This window comes from Salvelinus sp. IW2-2015, linkage group LG28 (genome assembly GCF_002910315.2).
Source record: "Salvelinus sp. IW2-2015 linkage group LG28, ASM291031v2, whole genome shotgun sequence".
Classification (NCBI taxonomy): Eukaryota; Metazoa; Chordata; class Actinopteri; order Salmoniformes; family Salmonidae; genus Salvelinus; species Salvelinus sp. IW2-2015.
In genome coordinates, this window is record NC_036868.1 from 16,645,829 (window position 1) to 16,663,514 (window position 17,686).

Here is a 17,686-nt window from a genome sequence, read left to right on the forward strand (position 1 = left end):
TCATATGGATAGAGAGCGATAAGATATGCAAAGCAGGAACAAGTGTAAAACAGCAAGGTGTTTCTTTTAGCTAATCGAGGCCTAGAGAGAAGGGAAGTGTCACCCTGTCCCTGAAGTCATCCTTTGAAAGGGGTTAGTGCCAGGGCGAAGGAAAGCTTTTCAGCCACCCTGAGGACTGCCAGTGACATCACTTCTGTAGCGTACAGTGAATGTGTGTAAGTGCAGCACTTCACGTTAATACCAAAGCGCCTTCGTGCATGAAATGGGCAAATGTGCAAGAAGCCCAGAGGTAAGCCAAAAACAGACACATAATCTAGGCTAAAGCACTGCTAATAAAGGCCTGTCACAATGGATTGCCTGGAAGAAAAAACATGCAGTAGCCGTCCGCTCACTGTCACATTGTCCCTCCATTTACCCTGATGACATAACGCTACATGTACATTTAAAAAAATGTATTTTACCTTTAACTAGGCAAGTCAGTTAAGAACAAATTCTTATTTACAATGACGGCCTACCCCGGCCAAACCCGGATGACGCTGGGCCAATAGTGCGCCGCCCTATGAGACTCCCAATAACATCCGTTAACTCATCCAATATCAGACTAAAACCCTGGAGCTACGATAGATATAAAAAGCAAAGGGAACTTTAGGATGAAACTAAAAGAAAACTTACATTAAACTCATAAAAAGCTAAACACTTAGGCTAAATGTATATTTTTGTTAATTACCTGACACTTTTATCCAGAGTTACTAAGTAAAAATAAAGTACAGGACATATAAATTAGAAGTTTTAATTGCTAAATATATACTGAACAAAAATAAACACAACATGCTACAATTTCAAAGGTTTTACTGAGTTTCAGTTCAAATAAGGAAATCAAATCAATTGAAATAAATTCATTAGGCCCTAATCTATGGATTTCACATGACTGGGAATACAGAAACGGATCTGTTGGTCACAGATACTGTACATAAAAAATAAAATAAAAGTATGGGCTTGGATCAGAAAACCCGTCAGATTCTGGTGTGACCACCATTTGCCTCATGCAGTGCGACACATCTTCTTGACATCAGGCTGTTTATTGTGGCCTGTAGAATGTTGTCCTACTGCTCTTCAATGGCTGTGCGAAGTTGCTGGATATGGGCGGGAAACTGGAACGCGCTGTCGTACACGTCGATCCAGAGCATCCCAAACATGCTCAATGGGTGACATGTCTGGTGAGTGTGCAGGCGAGACATTTTCAGCTTCCAGGAATTGTGTACAGATCCTTGCGACATTGGGCCGTGCATTATAATGCGGAAACATGAGGTGATGGTGGCGGATTAATGGCACGACAATGGGCCTCAGGATTTCATCACGGTATCTGTACTTCACCATGGGGCACTCTGTTCACAACGTTGACATCAGCAAACCATACATGTGTTCTGCGGTTGTGAGGCCGGTTGGAAGTACTGTAAAATTCTCTAAAACACCGTTGGAGGCGGCTTATGGTAGAGAAATTAACATTTCATTATCTGTAACAGCGCTGGTGGACATTCCTGCAGTCAGCATGCCAATTGCACACTCCCTTAAAACTTGAGACATCCATGGAATTATGTTGTGTGACAAAACTGCACATTTTAGAGAGGCCTTTATATTGTCCCCAGCACAAGGTGCACGTGTGTAATGATCATGCTGTTTAAAATCAGCTTCTACATATGCCACAACTTGGCAAAGAAGAAATGCTCAATAAAACAGGGATGTAAACAAATGTGTGCACAAAAGTTTGAGTGTAATGCATTTGGAACATTTCGGGGATATTTTATTTCAGCTCATGAAACATTGAACCAAAATGTTACATGTTACGTTTATATTTTTGTTCAGTGTATATTAGGCTTCTGGTTTTCTGGACTCACATAATGTGCCGTTAGCACGGCGGTCCAACATGATTCAAGCCTGTCTCGAGGTTGAGATACATCTGCACACACAAGCTGACAGTTCCGGAACTAATTCATTGATAGCACCTTAACCCCATGAGCTATGAAATGTTGCTATTGATGGGTAATTACATACTGCATGACTGATTATAACATTAAGTATTCAAATACAATTACATTTTATGTAACTTGTATTTGTCACATGCTTCGTAAACAGGTGTAGATTAACAGTGAAATGCTTACTTAGGACCCATCCCAACAATGCAGAGAGAAAGAAAATAGAGAAATAATAGAAAAATAAAAAAAAGAAAGAAATACACAATGAGTAATGATAACTTGGCTATATACACAGGGTACCAGTACCGAGTCGATGTGCAGGGGTATGAAGTAATTGGAGGTAGATATGTACAATATAGGTAGGGATAAAGTGACTTAGGCAACAGGATAGATAATAAACAGTAACAGCAGCGTATGCAATGAGTAAAAAAATAAGTGCCAAAAGGGTCAATGCATATAGTTAACCAATAGCTACCAGAACTAACTGTTTAGCGGTCTTATGGCGTGGGGGTAGAAGCTGTGCATGGTCCTGTTGGTTCCAGACTTGGTGCATAGGTACCGCTTGCCGTGCGGTAGCAGAGAGTACATTCTATGACTTCGGTGACTGGAGTTTTTAAGGCCTTATTCTTACACCGCCTGGTATAGAGGTCCTGAATGGCAGGGAGCTCAGTCCCAGTGATGTACTGGGCGGAACACACCACCCTCTGTAGCGCCTTGCAGATAGATGCCAAGCAGTTGCCATACCAAGTGGTGATGCAGCCAGTCAAGATGCTCTCAATGGAGAAGCTGTAGAACGTTTTGAGGATCGGAGGGCCCATACCAAATCTTTTCGGCCTCCTGTGGGGGAAGAAGCATTGGTGTGCCCTCCTCACAACTGTGTTGTTGTGTAAGGACCATGATAATTCCTCTGCCCTATGTTTCCTGTAGTCCACGATCAGCTCCTTTGTCTTGCTGACGTTGAGTGGGAGGTCAGGTCTCTGACCTCCTCCCTATAGGCATTCTCATTGTCATGGGTGAACAGGGAGTACAGGAGGGGACTAAGTACGAGGGGGCCCCATGTTGAGGATCAGCGTGGCGGATGTGTTGTTGCCTACCATCACCACCTGGGGCTGCCAGTCAGGAAGTCCAGGATTTAGTTGCAGAGGGAGGTGTTTAATCCCAGGGTCCTTAGCTTAGTAATGAGCTTGGAGGGTACTATGGTGTTGAACGCTGAGTTCTAGTCAATAAACAGCATTCTCACATAGGTGTTCCTTTTGTCCAGGTGGGAAAGGGCAGTGTGGTGCAATAGAGATTGCATCATCTGTGGATCTGTTGGGGTGGTATGCGAATTGGAGTGGGTCCAGGGTGACTGGGATGATGGTGTTGATGGGAGACATGAACAGCCTTTCAAAGCAGTTCATGGTTACAGATGTGAATGCTACGGGGCGAGTCATTTAGACAGGTTATTTTGGTGTTCTTGGGCACAGTGATTATCGTGGTCAGCTTGAAACATAGGTATTACAGATTGGGTCAACGAAGAGAAGACACTTCGAAGACACTTGCCAGCGCACGCTCTGAGTATGCAACCTGGTAATCCGTCTGGCCCTGTGACCTTTTGAATGTTGGGAATGTTAGGCCTTGTGAATGTTAGGGCTGACTAATCCTTGGGCATTGTTCTTTGTGCTTTCTTTGTGTTCCTGCACCATTTGCCATGCAGCTCCAGGTGACAGAGAGCACATAAACGAGGGCTAAGCCTACAGTAACATGTTGGTAGAAATGAGATAAAACGGATTTCAGTTTCCTGCATTAAAATCACTGGCGACTATGAGCACCGCCTCCGGGTGAGCATTTCCTTGTTTGCTTATGGCCCTATATAGCTCGTTGAGTGCGGTATTAGTGCCAGCATCAGTTTGTGCTGGTAAATAGACAGCTACGAAAAATATAGATAAATTCTCTTGGTAATGTAGTGGAAGAATGAGAGAAGGTGATACTCACACCTGGTGACTGGCTGGGGCCGAGGCCCAGCGTGATGACTCAATCCCAATTCATGGCATTGTTTAATGACATACCATCTGTGGGCTACCACAGGGGTCAAACACCTTATCTGTGGCAATTTAGAGGAAGAGACATTCTCACTGAAGTCCTGGGGTCACTTACGCCAGGAAAGGTGGGGAAACTGATGAAAAAACTTTAATTGGCAAAATGAATATTACTGTGTGAATTTAATTGCCATGTTTGGATTGTTTCAAGTGTTCAGAAATAGTTCTGAATGTTGATATGCTTCATTGTACTGCAAGTGCTCTGGATTGAGCGATACAGAGAAATTGTGTTATTCTGTTCATCGGAAGGCGGATAGTTCAAAGAGGAGCGATACAGGGGTGTGTTCTTACTGTATCATACAGTGTTGAGGTGTGGTGATTAGATTAGAGAATGCGTGTGAAGTTAATGACTTTGTTTGAATGTTTTTGGTCATGCAAAGTGATGTTAATTAGACGATGGGAGATACTGGGATTTGGCGCTTTTGTAAGAATAAAAGCTGGGTTTAAACATTGTACATCAGGAGATCGGTTTACCAATGACGCTATGATCGTTTGTATGTCATACAGGTGAAATAGTTTTTTCTTCTTTTTATAGTGAAGATTTCTGGTATGTACTGTTTTTTTTATTGTATTCGTATTGTGTTACTGTAAAACATCGCATTACTTTTAAATGGATACGAACTGTAGTCCTCACATTTGAATAATATTCCTTGAATTATTTGGTAAAATGTCTAATGGTAAATTGAATTCACAATTTACATAGCATATATGCTTGTTCTCTAACTGTGCATCTCTGAGCTAAAGTTTACTCAATAATTGTATGCGAAGACATCGATTGCAAGATATTAGCTCCTTGTTGCTTAGCCTCTTAATAATTGCAAAACGGTTAACCTAGACACGTGCATCTTATAGTATTCCGAGTGGTGGCGCAAGGCTAGCAACCTTGGCTATACCCACTGGATACGATTATGGGCCTAAAGCAGTCACAGCATAATGGAGTAAGATTGATGTGTAGTTTATTATTACTATATACAAACTAAATGTTTGGATCATTTCCATCCACCTACATAAGTGACTCATCCAATTGATTGGGGATGTCCTATATCACACTACAGAAATAGTGTGGTCTACATCTTATCATGAGGTATTCTAACTCAGGTGAGCAGAACCTCGAGACATCCTTAACATATGATGGAAGTTTGCTTGTCCACAAAAATTCTGGAAGTAATATTGAATCACGATGGATTCACAATTGATTGATTCACCATTGAATTACGTAAAAGTGTTGCAGAGACTGAGTATACAAAAAGGGCCTGAAAACACACACACAAAAGTCAGAAGACAGGCCTGTGATATGTCTTCAGCAGATAGATCCACCTCCTTGTTTCTTATAATAAGTGACTAATTACAGAGACAACTTAATCACCGTGTTAACAGCACACTCACAACAAACACTTTGTCCAACCTTACGTCTGACAATTGTTAACAACCTCTCCAGCCTTCTTATGCAAATCAGTGTTCCCTTTCGCTTCCCCTCTCTCAAATCATAGATTAGGCCCAATCGAGTTGATTTATTTGATTAGTCCCCTGGAAGAAGTGTGTGTTAATTGTAAACATGAACATCCCAGAGACATTGGTCAGGAAGCTGATTGCCTGTTCATAAAACATGCTGGAAAAGTAGCACATTGCTGTAGAGCAACAGCGTCAGTGACACAATTCACATTAAATTACCAGACGATGGGCTGCAGCTGACTGTTCTGAAACCAACAGGGATTATGGCTGAGCGATATGGCCTAAGAATCACATCACGAGTCTTTTCAAACTTATGGGCGATTCACAAAATATATCTAGATTTTTTTTATTTTCACGTTCTCTCTAAATAAGCTCAGTTGCACAATTAAAGGTAAAAAAAAACATAATTTGTTACAAATTTAACCAAAAATATGCACAATGCACATCCACTAAATGACCAACTTCTGGAAGCAGGCAATTTAGAAAACAAGCCCACCTGGTAGTGAGTAACCAGCTAATCGTTATATTTAAAGTCTAGCCAACTTGGATCTATTTGCTTGCTAACAATGAATACACCCTCCTGTCAGTCTCCAACTGTTTGAACAACAGCCTGTTCACTAAGATATTGAAATCAAGCGGCCTACCTGGATAAGGTGCTTATTTCTCAGAATGAGAACGCGTTGCCAATTCCTTATATACACACACACAAGTAAACGTGTCTTTATATGCTCATTGTACATTTATAAAAACAGATTAGAAAGATAGCCCATACAGTGCCTTCGGAAAGTATTCAGACCCCTTTACTTTTTCCACATTTTGTTACGTTACAGCCTTACTCTAAAATGGATAAAATACAGATCCTCAGCAATCTACACAAAATACCCCATAATGACAAAGCGAAAACAGGTTAGGAATTTTATGCAAATGTATTAAAAATAAAAAAATTAAATGCCTTATTTACATGTATTCTGATCCTTTGCTATATGACTCGAAACGCAGCTCAGATGCATCCTGTTTCCATTGATCATCCTTGATGTTTCTCCAACTTTATTGGAGTCCACCCGTGGTAAATTCAATTGATTGGACAAAAGACACCTAAAGACTCTCAGACCATGAGAAACAAGATTCTCTGTTCTGATGAAACCAAGATTGAAGTCTTTGGCCTGAATGCCAAGCGTCACATCTGGAGGAAACCTGGCACCATCCCTACTGTGAAGCATGGCGGTGGCAGCATCATGCTGTGGGGATGTTTTTCAAAGGCAGGGACTGGGAGACTAGTCAGGATCGAGGCAAAGATGAACGGAGCAAAGTACAGAGAGATCCTTGATGAAAACCTGCTCCAGAGTTCTCAGGACCTCAGACTGGGGCGAAGGTTCACCTACTGACAGGACAACGACCCTAATCACACAGCCAAGACAATGCAGGAGTGGCTTCGGGACAAATCTCTGAATGTCCTTGAGTGGCCCAGCCAGAGCCCAGACTAGAACCCAATCGAACATCTCTGGAGACCTCAAATTAGCTCTGTAACGACACTCCCTATCCAACCTGACAGAGGTTGACAGGATCTGCAGAGAATGGGAGAAACCCAAATACAGGTGTGCCAAGCTTATAGCGTCATACCCAAGAAGACTCAATGCTGTAATTGCTGCCAAAGGTGCTTCAACAAAGTAAAGGGTCTGAATATTTTCAGTTACATTAGCAAAAACACATTTTGCTTTATCATTATGGGGTATTGTGTGTAGATTGATGAGGATTATAAAAATAAAAAAAACATTTAGAATAAGGCTGTAACGTAACAAAATGTGTAAAAAGTCAAGGGGTCTGAATACTTTCCAACGGCACTGTAAGTCAGTGGATAAAATGCTGCTAGCAGTATGTGGTACCGCAATGCTGTGCACGACAGAAACTGAGGAAAAATGTTTGACAATCTTGTTCAATGATACTCGTCTTAGTAGGGTCTGCTCTGTTTCACATTTTAGGAGTTGATACCCTTTTTATGTATCATCACAAAAGGTTAAGTTCTCCTCTATTACAGAAAAAAATAATGTCTCAATGCGTTTTCGTTGTCCATATGACCGATTATGTTGAACCAAACCTCAAATGTAAATAGCAAGTTGAAGTTGCTTGTTGTCAGAGAGGAAGACGATCTTTCGTCTTTGTTGTGAGTGGCAGGGGGTGGGGCTTGATGTCTGAGTGGGAAGGTGCGCAGTGCACACAGTGCACACAGCACAGAAGGAGCGAAGGAGACGAGACCAAAAAGACAAACAATAATAAAAATGGAAAGAAATTGAAACCGCGATTCTCACGATACAGGCATTTGGAACACCGCACTAAAACAAATTCAAATTAATTTAATATATCGAATCGATATATATATTGGCCCTACGCTCCCACGCACACACACTTCCAAAGAGATGCATAATGTCTCCTATCATAGAATTTCTATAGGATCAATTATTAAAACCATTCATATTATATGTGAAGTGGAGGCCAAAGTGCTCTCAAATTTCTGATTGCAATTCACTGTACATCTGATTGTCCAATAAGTGTGTAAACCACTTGTTAATAAAGAGAAGGCTGAAGAGGACACAAGTTGTTTTTATCCAAGACGACACGACGCCCAACATGTGAAATGAAAAGATCAGACTGTTTTCCTCTAATAGCCTGTGGTAGGATACGCTATGGTCAGGTAGGCATAGCAGGACTGGTGCAGCTGCTGCTCACTGACTAAGTGAGGGGACCAAAGGGATATTTGCATCATCATTTCCCTACAAGTGGATCAACTGTCAACACAAACACTACAAGGATGTGAATCCCTGTGTTTCTCTTGATCTGTCTGTCTTGAGTCTAGACCCTTGGGATCAGCTTTAGTGAGCATATACAGTTAGTTATTCATGAAGTTATTCATGTGATTTTAAGAGGGGCCCAAACACAAAGGCAAATGTCAAAATTAGAGCTTACATCTTCCAGGTGCAAATGCCAGAGCAATGAAGAGCAAACTCTTCAGTGGTGTGAGACTTAAGACTATTTTATACTATACGGAGACGAAAGGTTCGGCACGTAGCAGTGTCGCTTTTTCGTAACTACACACACACACACAACCGGGCCAGGTTGTGTAGTAACACTAATATAAAATGTATGTGATATCTGGGAGAATGTGATCGGTGTGAGCCTATTGACCTCATCTGGAGAGCCACGTCCCTTGGAGCTGATTGGAGGATGGGAAGTGTTGGCAGCACCCAGAGAGGAGAGGGGAAAGGTTTCTCATCCCTTAATGGGAAAGGGCAGGTAGGTGGAAGGATGGGGAAGAGGGCGAACCTTACCTCTGTCCTCAGGATGCGGATGCAGGGGCTTCTTGTCAGCCAACGGGACCTCGGGTTTGCGAGCTGAAAAGCGAAACATGTTCCTGTTGGTTAGTAACGTCCTCCTCTCTTTACAATCGCTCTACGAGTCCATGAGGGCAGCCACTTGTATACAGAGCAAACTGAACAGACATTCTGCAAGCAGGAGGAGGATGTGAGACACTCAAGTGTTTCCTGTGCAGACTAAAGCAAGAGAACAGAAATCTTTGCAGTGCTCTGCAAGCACCTGAAACTTCAGATGTTTCCTAGATATGAGGCATTCTTGCAATAAGTATTAACACCCTTTGGAAACATGAACCTAAAAGAACAGAAAACTCAGATTTTTTCCAATCAACACAGGGATACATCAATGATGTCGCTCTCGCTGCTGGTGATTCTTTGATCCACCTCTACGCAGACGACACCATTCTGCATACCTCTGGCCCTTCTTTGGACACTGTGTTAACTAACCTCCAGACGAGCTTCTTTGCCATACAACTCTCCTTCCGTGGCCTCCAACTCCTCTTAAATGCAAGTAAAACTAAATGCATGCTCTTCAACCGTTGCTGCCCGCACCTGCCCGCCCGTCCAGCATCACTACTCTGGACGGTTCTGACTTAGGTATTTGTGGTTGTCCACATATTCAGGTGTCTGGTTAGACTGTAAACTCTCCTTCCAGAGTCACATTAAACATCTCCAATCCAAAATTAAATCTAGAATCGGCATCCTATTTCGCAACAAAGCATCCTTCACTCATGCTGCCAAACATACCCTCGTAAAACTGACTATCCTACCGATCCTTGACTTCGGTGATGTCATTTACAAAATAGCCTCCAACACTCTACTCAACAAATTCGATGCAGTCTATCACAGTGCCATCCGTTTTGTCACCAAAGCCCCATATACTACCCACCACTGCGACCTGTATGCTCTCATTGGCTGGCCCTCGCTTCATACTCGTCACCAAACCCACTGGCTCCAGGTCATCGACAAGTCTCTGCTTGGTAAAGCCCCGCCTTATCTCAGCTCACTGGTCACCATAGCAGCACCCACCTGTAGCACGCACTCCAGCAGGTATATCTCACTGGTCACCCCCAAAGCCAATTCTTCCTTTGGCCGCCTACCCTTCCAGTTCTCTACTGCCAATGACTGGAACGAACTGCAAAAATCTCTGAAGCTGGAGACTTACCTCCCTCACTAGCTTTAAGCACCAGCTGTCAGAGCAGCTCACAGATGACTGCACCTGTACATAGCCCATCTGTAAATAGCCCAGCCAACTACCTCATCCCCCATAGTGTATGTTTGTTTACTCCATGTGTAACTCTGTTGTTGTTGTATGTGTCGAACTGCTTTGCTTTATCCTGGCCAGGTCGCAGTTGCAAATGAGAACTTGTTCTCAACTAGCCTACCTGGTTAAATAAAGGTGAAATAAAAAAAATAAAGACAGATATCTAGGTGAAAGGTGCTTGATAGAATAGCCAAGTCAATCTACACACAATACCTCATAATGACAAAGCAAAAACAGGTTTTTAGAAATGTTTGCTAATTTATAAATTAGGCAGCGATTACAGCATTGAATCTTCTTGGGTATGACGCTACAAGCTTGGTACACCTGTATTTGTGAAGTTTCTCCCATTCTTCTCTGCAGATCCTGTCAAGCTCTGTCATGTTGGCTGGGCAGCTATTTTGAGGTCTCTCCAGAGATGTTCGATTGGGTTCAAGTCCAGGCTCTGGCTGGGCCACTCAAGGACATTCAGAGACTTGTCCCGAAACCACTCCTGCATTGTCTTGGCTGTGTGATGAGGGTCGTTGTCCTGTCGGTAGGTGAACTTTCGCCCCAGTCTGAGGTCCTGAGAACTCTGGAGCAGGTTTTCATCAAGGATCTCTGTACTTAGCTCTGTTCATCTTTCCCTCGATCCTGACTAGTCTCCCAGTCCCTGCAGTTGAAAAACATCCCCACAGCATGATGCTGCCACCACCATGCTTCACAGTAGGGATGGTGCCAGGTTTCCTCCAGATGTGACGCTTGGAATTCAGGCCAAAGAGATCAATCTTGGTTTCATCAGACCAGAGAATCTTGTTCTCATGGTCTGAAAGTCTTTAGGTGTCTTTTGGCAAACTCCAAGGGGGCTGTCATTTGCCTTTTAATGAGGATGGCTTCTGTCTGGCCACTCTACCATAAAGGCCTGACTGGAGGAGTGCTGCAGAGATGGTTGTCCTTCTGGAAGGTTCTCCCATCTCCACAGAGGAACTCTGTCAGAGTGACCAACAGGTTCTTGGTCACCTCCGTGACCAAGGCCTTTCTCCCCCGATTGCTCTAGGATGAGTCTTGGTGGTTCCAAACATCTTCCATGTAAGAATGATGGAAGTCACTGTGTTCTTGGGGACCTTCAATGCTGCAGAAATGTTTTGGTACCCTTCCCCAGATCTGTGCCTTGACACAATCCTGTCTCGGAGCACTACGGACAATTCCTTCGACCTCATGGCTGGGTTTTTGCTCTGACATGCACTGTCAACTGTGGGACCTAATATATACAGGTGTGTGCGCCTTTCCAAATCATGTCCAATGAATTGAATTTACCACAGGTGGACTCCAATCAAGTTGTGGAAACATCTCAAGGATGACCGATGGAAACAGGATGCACCCGAGCTCAATTTCAAGTCTAATAGCAAAGGAGCTGAACACTTATGTAAATAAGGCATTTGTTTTTTAATTTTCAAAACAATTGCAAATATTTCTAAAAACCTGTTTTTACTTTGTCATTATGGGGTAGTGTGTAGATTTGATTTGATTTGATTTGATTTGATTTAATCCATTTTAGAATAAGGCTGTAACATAACAAAATGTGGAAAAAGTCAAGGGGTAGGAATACTTTAAAGGCACTGTATCATGTTAACCAACGACTGCAAATCATCAATTTTCTGTGACATGGTTTTAAAAAATTCAAAGTTCCTTACTCATGATGATTAATTTGTGTGTACCGCTTTAAGAGCGGTACGCACTCCTTTTCAATGTTCGTCTAATACGACCCAAATCTAACTGCCTGTAGCTCTGGATATGCATATTCATGATACTATTTGAAAGGAAACACTGAAGTTGGTGGAAATGTGAAATGAATGTAGGAGTATATAAAACATTAGATCTGGTAAAAGATAATACAAAGAAAAATACGTGTTTTTTTTGTACCATCATCTTTGAAATGCAAGAGAAAGGCCATAATGAATTATTCTAGCCCAGGCGCAGTTTAGACTCTGGCCACTAGATGGCAGCAGTGTATGTCCAACGTTTTAGACAGATCCAATGAACTATTGCATATCTATTCAAAATGTTGTATCAAGACTGTCCAAATGTGCCTAATTGGTTTATTCATACATTTTCAAGTTCATATTTGTGCCCTCTCCTCAAACAATAGCATGGTATTATTTCACTGTAATAGCTACTGTAAATTGGACAGTACAGTTAGAACATGAATTTAAGCTTTCTGCCCGTATCAGATATGTCTATGTCCTGAGATTTTTTTTTCTTTCTTACAAGCTCATGCTAATCACATTAGCCTACGTTAGCTCAACCGTCACAAGGTCGGGACACCGATCCTGTAGAGGTTAAACGATACAAATTTGACATCAGCATGAGCGCACTGGACTTGAAACAACGATACAGATGTTAACATGCTCCCAAATCAAAATTACATGTTAATTCCACAGGTCCTGTTTTTTAAAAGTTTTTTTTAAAGTGAGTGTTACATTTGTTAAAATCAAGATTAGGAAAAGTTTTGCGGCACACCTCATTGAAAACCACCGCTCTAGAGATGTAGATCTATGGCAAAGTTAAGACCTCCGGGTATAGTGGGTTTTATCGCTTTAACAGCCGGGATGTGGGACCTAGAAGTCTGCTACGTGAGACTACAGTGGGCCATTAGACAGGAGTCAAAGGCTCCTAAATATCTACATGCATCACATCTCTGTTCACCTTGGCAGACAATCAAGGATTCAGATCTGGACTGAATTTACAACATGGTACAAAACAAAGTTGGGGAATTCATAGATGTTTATTTTCCCTGAATCCCAAACCCCTCAGGGTAGTAGTGCAACACAGTCCTCCCAGTTCAAGGCAGGAAGTGCATTAATTAATAATGTCACAATTTAGCCCCCCCCCCCCCCCCCCGGAGCTTCACAGATATCGCCGTCGCCACTTCTGAGAAAATCGTTCCAATCTATAAATCATTTTGAGCAAGCGAGGAAGCGATTAGAACACTCCACCTCTCCATCGCATTCTTTCTGGCCATTACCCCCAAGACCGGTTGCCTTGTCAACCAAACCGATGGAGACGTGAACGACTAACTACAATCATGATCACCTCTGAAGCATTCATAACAAGAGATTATGATATTAGGTGACAGGGTGCACTGATAGACAAGCAGAGGTACATGTTTGTGTTCTTCTGCCCATATTGATTGATAATGTACTAACACTCGGCAAGAGACGACACCAGTGGGGAAGTTTGAAAACGTAGTGAAGAGTCGCATGCAAAACCACAGGTTCCTGCTTCTTGGAAACTAACACTGAGAGACAAGTCATCCACCGCCTGCCTCTCTGTTAAATGATAGCGATGTACTTTTACCAGGGGCGCAACTTTGTTTTAGAAGTGGGGGGGACATCATTATTATTTTTAATCCTGTCGGATAAACACTCCAAACTGCTTACCCGACCGCTCGGAGGTGTCTGCATGGTTCTAAAGCACACAATTATAAAAACTGGGGGGGGGGCAAAAATGCCATTTCAGACAAGTCCCGTCCCCAGAGAAAGTTGCGCCCCTGAATTTTACAATCGTTGACATGATCATCTAAAAAGGAGGTTGACGACGGTCACACGTTCATTATAAGCAGGCCTTACCTATGCTTTTTGATGGTGGGGGTGGCTTCTTGGGTCTCTGAAAAACAAAAAGTAGGTCAATGTGACATAGAGGACTTCTCATTCAGCTACAGTAGCCCTCATTCGTTTAAATATGAACAGACTCCCAGCAGATGCACCATGATGGCCAACAAGCAGAGCGCGAAAGAGCACTTCATTGCTCCACTGTTTTCAGTTTAACATTCAGGGAATATGTTCAAAATGACAGTACGTAGTGAGGTAACAAGTCAAGCCTTTTTCTAAAGAAAAGCAACCCAAAATACCTGGAGTTACACAAGCTGACAAGTCATAATGCACTGACAGGACAATAATAAGGACAGGCAAAAGGCTTATTTAAGCATAGAGAAAAAAAAATGTATTAAGGTGTGGGAGTGTCTCTCTGCATCTAGCTACTTGAATAGGCGCTATGGCAACAAAGAAAGGTGCCCTGGGTTTAACAGTTTGTTCAAGGGGGACAATGTTTTCATGTTTTTTCCAGTGACCAACAACATTTGTTTACTTTGGCTCAGGTGCATCACGTTTAACAAAGAAGAAAGTCAGGGTCGGTTCAATCATTGTTGGTCCTTGGTCTTCATCAGTTTCTTAAAATTCTTCCTTATGTTATTCCTTTCTGCCTGGCTTCTGTAATTACATACGAACATGTTTCGTCTTTATTCTTACCCGACACATCTCCAATTTAAAACAGTATATCAATCGAAACACAAGGCTTCATGTGCCACAGATGCAGATAATGCCGCAGCTGTTCCACGTAGTCAGCCTGAGCAACGCACTGTGCCGAATCACTGATCTACAAATCAACTAACACTTTGATTCTGAGTTAGAAAGAATCAGGCCCATCAGTGTGTGAGAGTATGGGGGGCTGAGGAGTGACGCCAGACATCTAATGCTGCTGAGGCAAGAGCATCAGTCAGAAGAGAAGCAAGTACTCCAAATGAAAACAAGCAATTATTTTCCGTTCTACAATGATCTTAAAGTCGAGATCTGCGAAAGTTGAAACAACGCCACTGGTCTCCCCAGGCTCACGCATTTATTGTTTTTGTTTTATTTTTGAAAAGGAGGCGATGTCCAGCAAAGAAGAATCAAATAATCGTAGCACATGCTCTGTTGTTCTATTTGCTGTGTCAAAAAAAAAACAGTGTTCATTGTTTGATGACAAATTCCATGGCAACTTTCCTTATTAAGGCTATATCTGAGAATGAATTGCAGCCAAACTGTGGTAGCTACCACCAGTATCTAATCTGAGAGCTATAATTGATGTTTTTTACATGCTGTGGTCACGAGGGTCCGCATCATGAAGAATCACAGGGAATGTGGGACTTTACATTCTCTATACATTAGAGTGAGAAACCGGGAAAATATTTAAATAAACAAACAATCTTCACTCTATCAACAGCATCAGTGGAACACCTATATGGGGTGTTAAAAGCTCAGTCGTTAGGAGGTTAAAAGCACAGTTGTTCCCCCGTGTAAATTAAACTTGCATTGACAACAGGGATGGAGGGAAAATCAATACAGAAGAGTATCACAATATTATATTGATTCTATGAGTAACATTTTTTGCTAGGTAGTTCATGTAGCTAGCACTAGACGTCTGTACATGCAAAAAATGTATACAAATAATAAATTGCGGTAATTCCTAATTGATAACAAGATTGATACAGCCAGTCAGGAAGACAATTTCAAACTGAAATATTAGACATCAAACTGAAATGTTGCAATTCAGATTGCCAGCTTCGCAAAGATGCATATTTTACTAGTATGTATCCTGTAACAATCCAAAAACTGGGACTTCTTTATAACATGCTCAAAATAACAATCTAGAAATAGAGAAGGGAAGAGAAAGTGAGAGAGACTGGCCTGACCGCCTCTCTTAATGGAGAATTGTTCATGTCTGCCCTCTACTGAGCATCTAGCAGAACTGAGAACATAAAGGGCAACAGTGAGATCCATTATGGCGCAAGAACTTCCTAATGCTCTGGGCCAGAAGGCTGTTCACCACCACTGCTGCTTGACCCATTGACCCCCATATGGTGATGCAGAGCAGCATGGTCTCTCCACCGGGCCGTGACACAACAGCAGCCACTGTGTGGGCCGGGGAGGCAACAGAGCTAATAAACAGGGACATTGAAGTTCAAGTACCAGGAATATTTTAGTCTGCTCTTAAAAGAACTTCCCTGAAATTCAACCTTAACAAATTAAAATAATTTAGCTGGAGGATACTTTTTTTGAAGGCAAAGACTCACAAAAGTGATATTTTGCACTTCTCTTTAAACAGAACAGCTGTGAAAGGGCTTAGCTAGAGACAAGATCAAAACTGACTAGAACGCGTATAAATATCTAGAGAAAGCATCATGTCCAGTCTAAAGTGTGTGATGACTTATAGGAGACTCCTGACAGAGACCCCAATCTGACCAGTCAACAGAACATTCCCAGGCTACCACTCTCATTAGACTTGCTCTCCATATCAAGGGAAAAGTCCCACATTAATTCCGTGAGCATACACCAACACCATGTACTCTAACACAAGCATGTGGAAAGCTCAGCCTACCTCTTCTGCTTCCTGCTTGGGAGAGAGTTTGACTGATCCTCTTGATGTGGGAGCCGGCTGCAACAAAAGGAAATAGTTTACGTTTTTATAAATTAAACATGTATGATCATTACACAAATGACTGACTTTACACAAAAGCTATCTAGGGAGAAGACCACTAGGGAACACATACTGCATGTGATCTGGTGTTCACTATTTCTTTCATCATACCTCTTTGTCTGCGTCTGACATCACAGCCACAAAGTTGTCAGGAAAAACCCCCTCTTTACCGCCGATCTCCCCTCTCCACCACCCCGGCTCCCCTGTGTCCTGAAACATAACTTAACTGGTCAAGCATTTTTTAAACATTACCATGAAAAGGCTAGGATAGGAGTCTTTACTATGTTATTCTAAGGGAGTCCCAAGTGGCGCAGCAGTCTAAGGCACTGCATCTCAGTGCTAGAGGAGTCACTACAGACCCTGGTTCGATCCCGGGCTGTATCACAACCGGCCATGATCGGGAGTCCCATAGGGCGGCGCACAATTGGCTCAGTGTCGTCCGGGTTAGGTGGTTTGGCTGGGGTAGGCCATAATTGTAAATAAGAATTTGTTCTTAACTGACTTGCCTAGTTAAATAAAAAGGGACAGGAGTGTTTCCAAATGTTTGCCTCGGGCCATTTGGTAATCAAAACAAATTCTCTGAATAAACAATTATGTTTTTGATTCAATATCAGCTTCAAAGCTGATAAAAGGCATCTGTGGAGATTCCTACAACCTCACTTCATGTTAGACATCACATGTAAGTCTGCTTAATGGACACTAGATGGCACTTAAACATGATTAATCAACAGCGAAACGTGATCTGTCATAATGTGTCTGCCTTAAATAACAAAACATGACTCAAGAGCCACCTCTTAATGGTAACTCAACCTCTCCATATGGCCTAGCACTGTCTTGGCCATGTTCCCAGTCATGGCACTCATGCTCTTCTTCAGGGTGTAAAATTCAACAGGGACCCAAGTCTCTGGCCAATGTCAAGGGAAGCTAACTGCAATAGATCACTTACTTGCTACGACGCAGCTTCCTACCATCACTCTGCTTCCAAAACACAGCAGGGTGCTCGATGGTGATCAGGGTCATGTTTAGAGGCCATTTTGAAATGGAAGAGGTACTACCTGAACTGGTCCCATAAGATGATCACTAGTTTTCAGTTACAAAATGTTGCTGTGCCTACAGCAAACTACCCAGGTCTACCAAAATCCTAAAAATAATCATTAGGACTAAATACTCAAATCTGTCCCTAGGGTCCTGGATCAGTTCTTGCTCACAGCATTCACCTACAGTTGAAGTCGGAAGTTTACATAAACTTAGCTTGGAGTCATTACAACTCGTTTATCAACCACT

The 17,686-nt window shown here is 42.3% G+C and overlaps 1 protein-coding gene across 3 annotated transcripts in view; it reads right to left on the reverse strand.

The window, feature by feature from the left end:
* Window positions 1–17,686, reverse strand: part of cd2ap (CD2-associated protein) — a 75,202-nt gene that overhangs the window by 15,799 nt on the left and 41,717 nt on the right. For all 3 annotated transcript variants that reach the window (XM_023974239.2, XM_023974238.2, XM_023974240.2), the window contains exons 9-12: window positions 16,514–16,612; window positions 16,304–16,360; window positions 13,738–13,774; window positions 8,827–8,889 (exon numbers count right to left, since the gene is read on the reverse strand). In XM_023974239.2, the coding sequence (XP_023830007.1) occupies window positions 8,827–8,889; window positions 13,738–13,774; window positions 16,304–16,360; window positions 16,514–16,612 (256 nt within the window). The remainder of the gene's footprint in view (window positions 1–8,826; window positions 8,890–13,737; window positions 13,775–16,303; window positions 16,361–16,513; window positions 16,613–17,686) is intronic.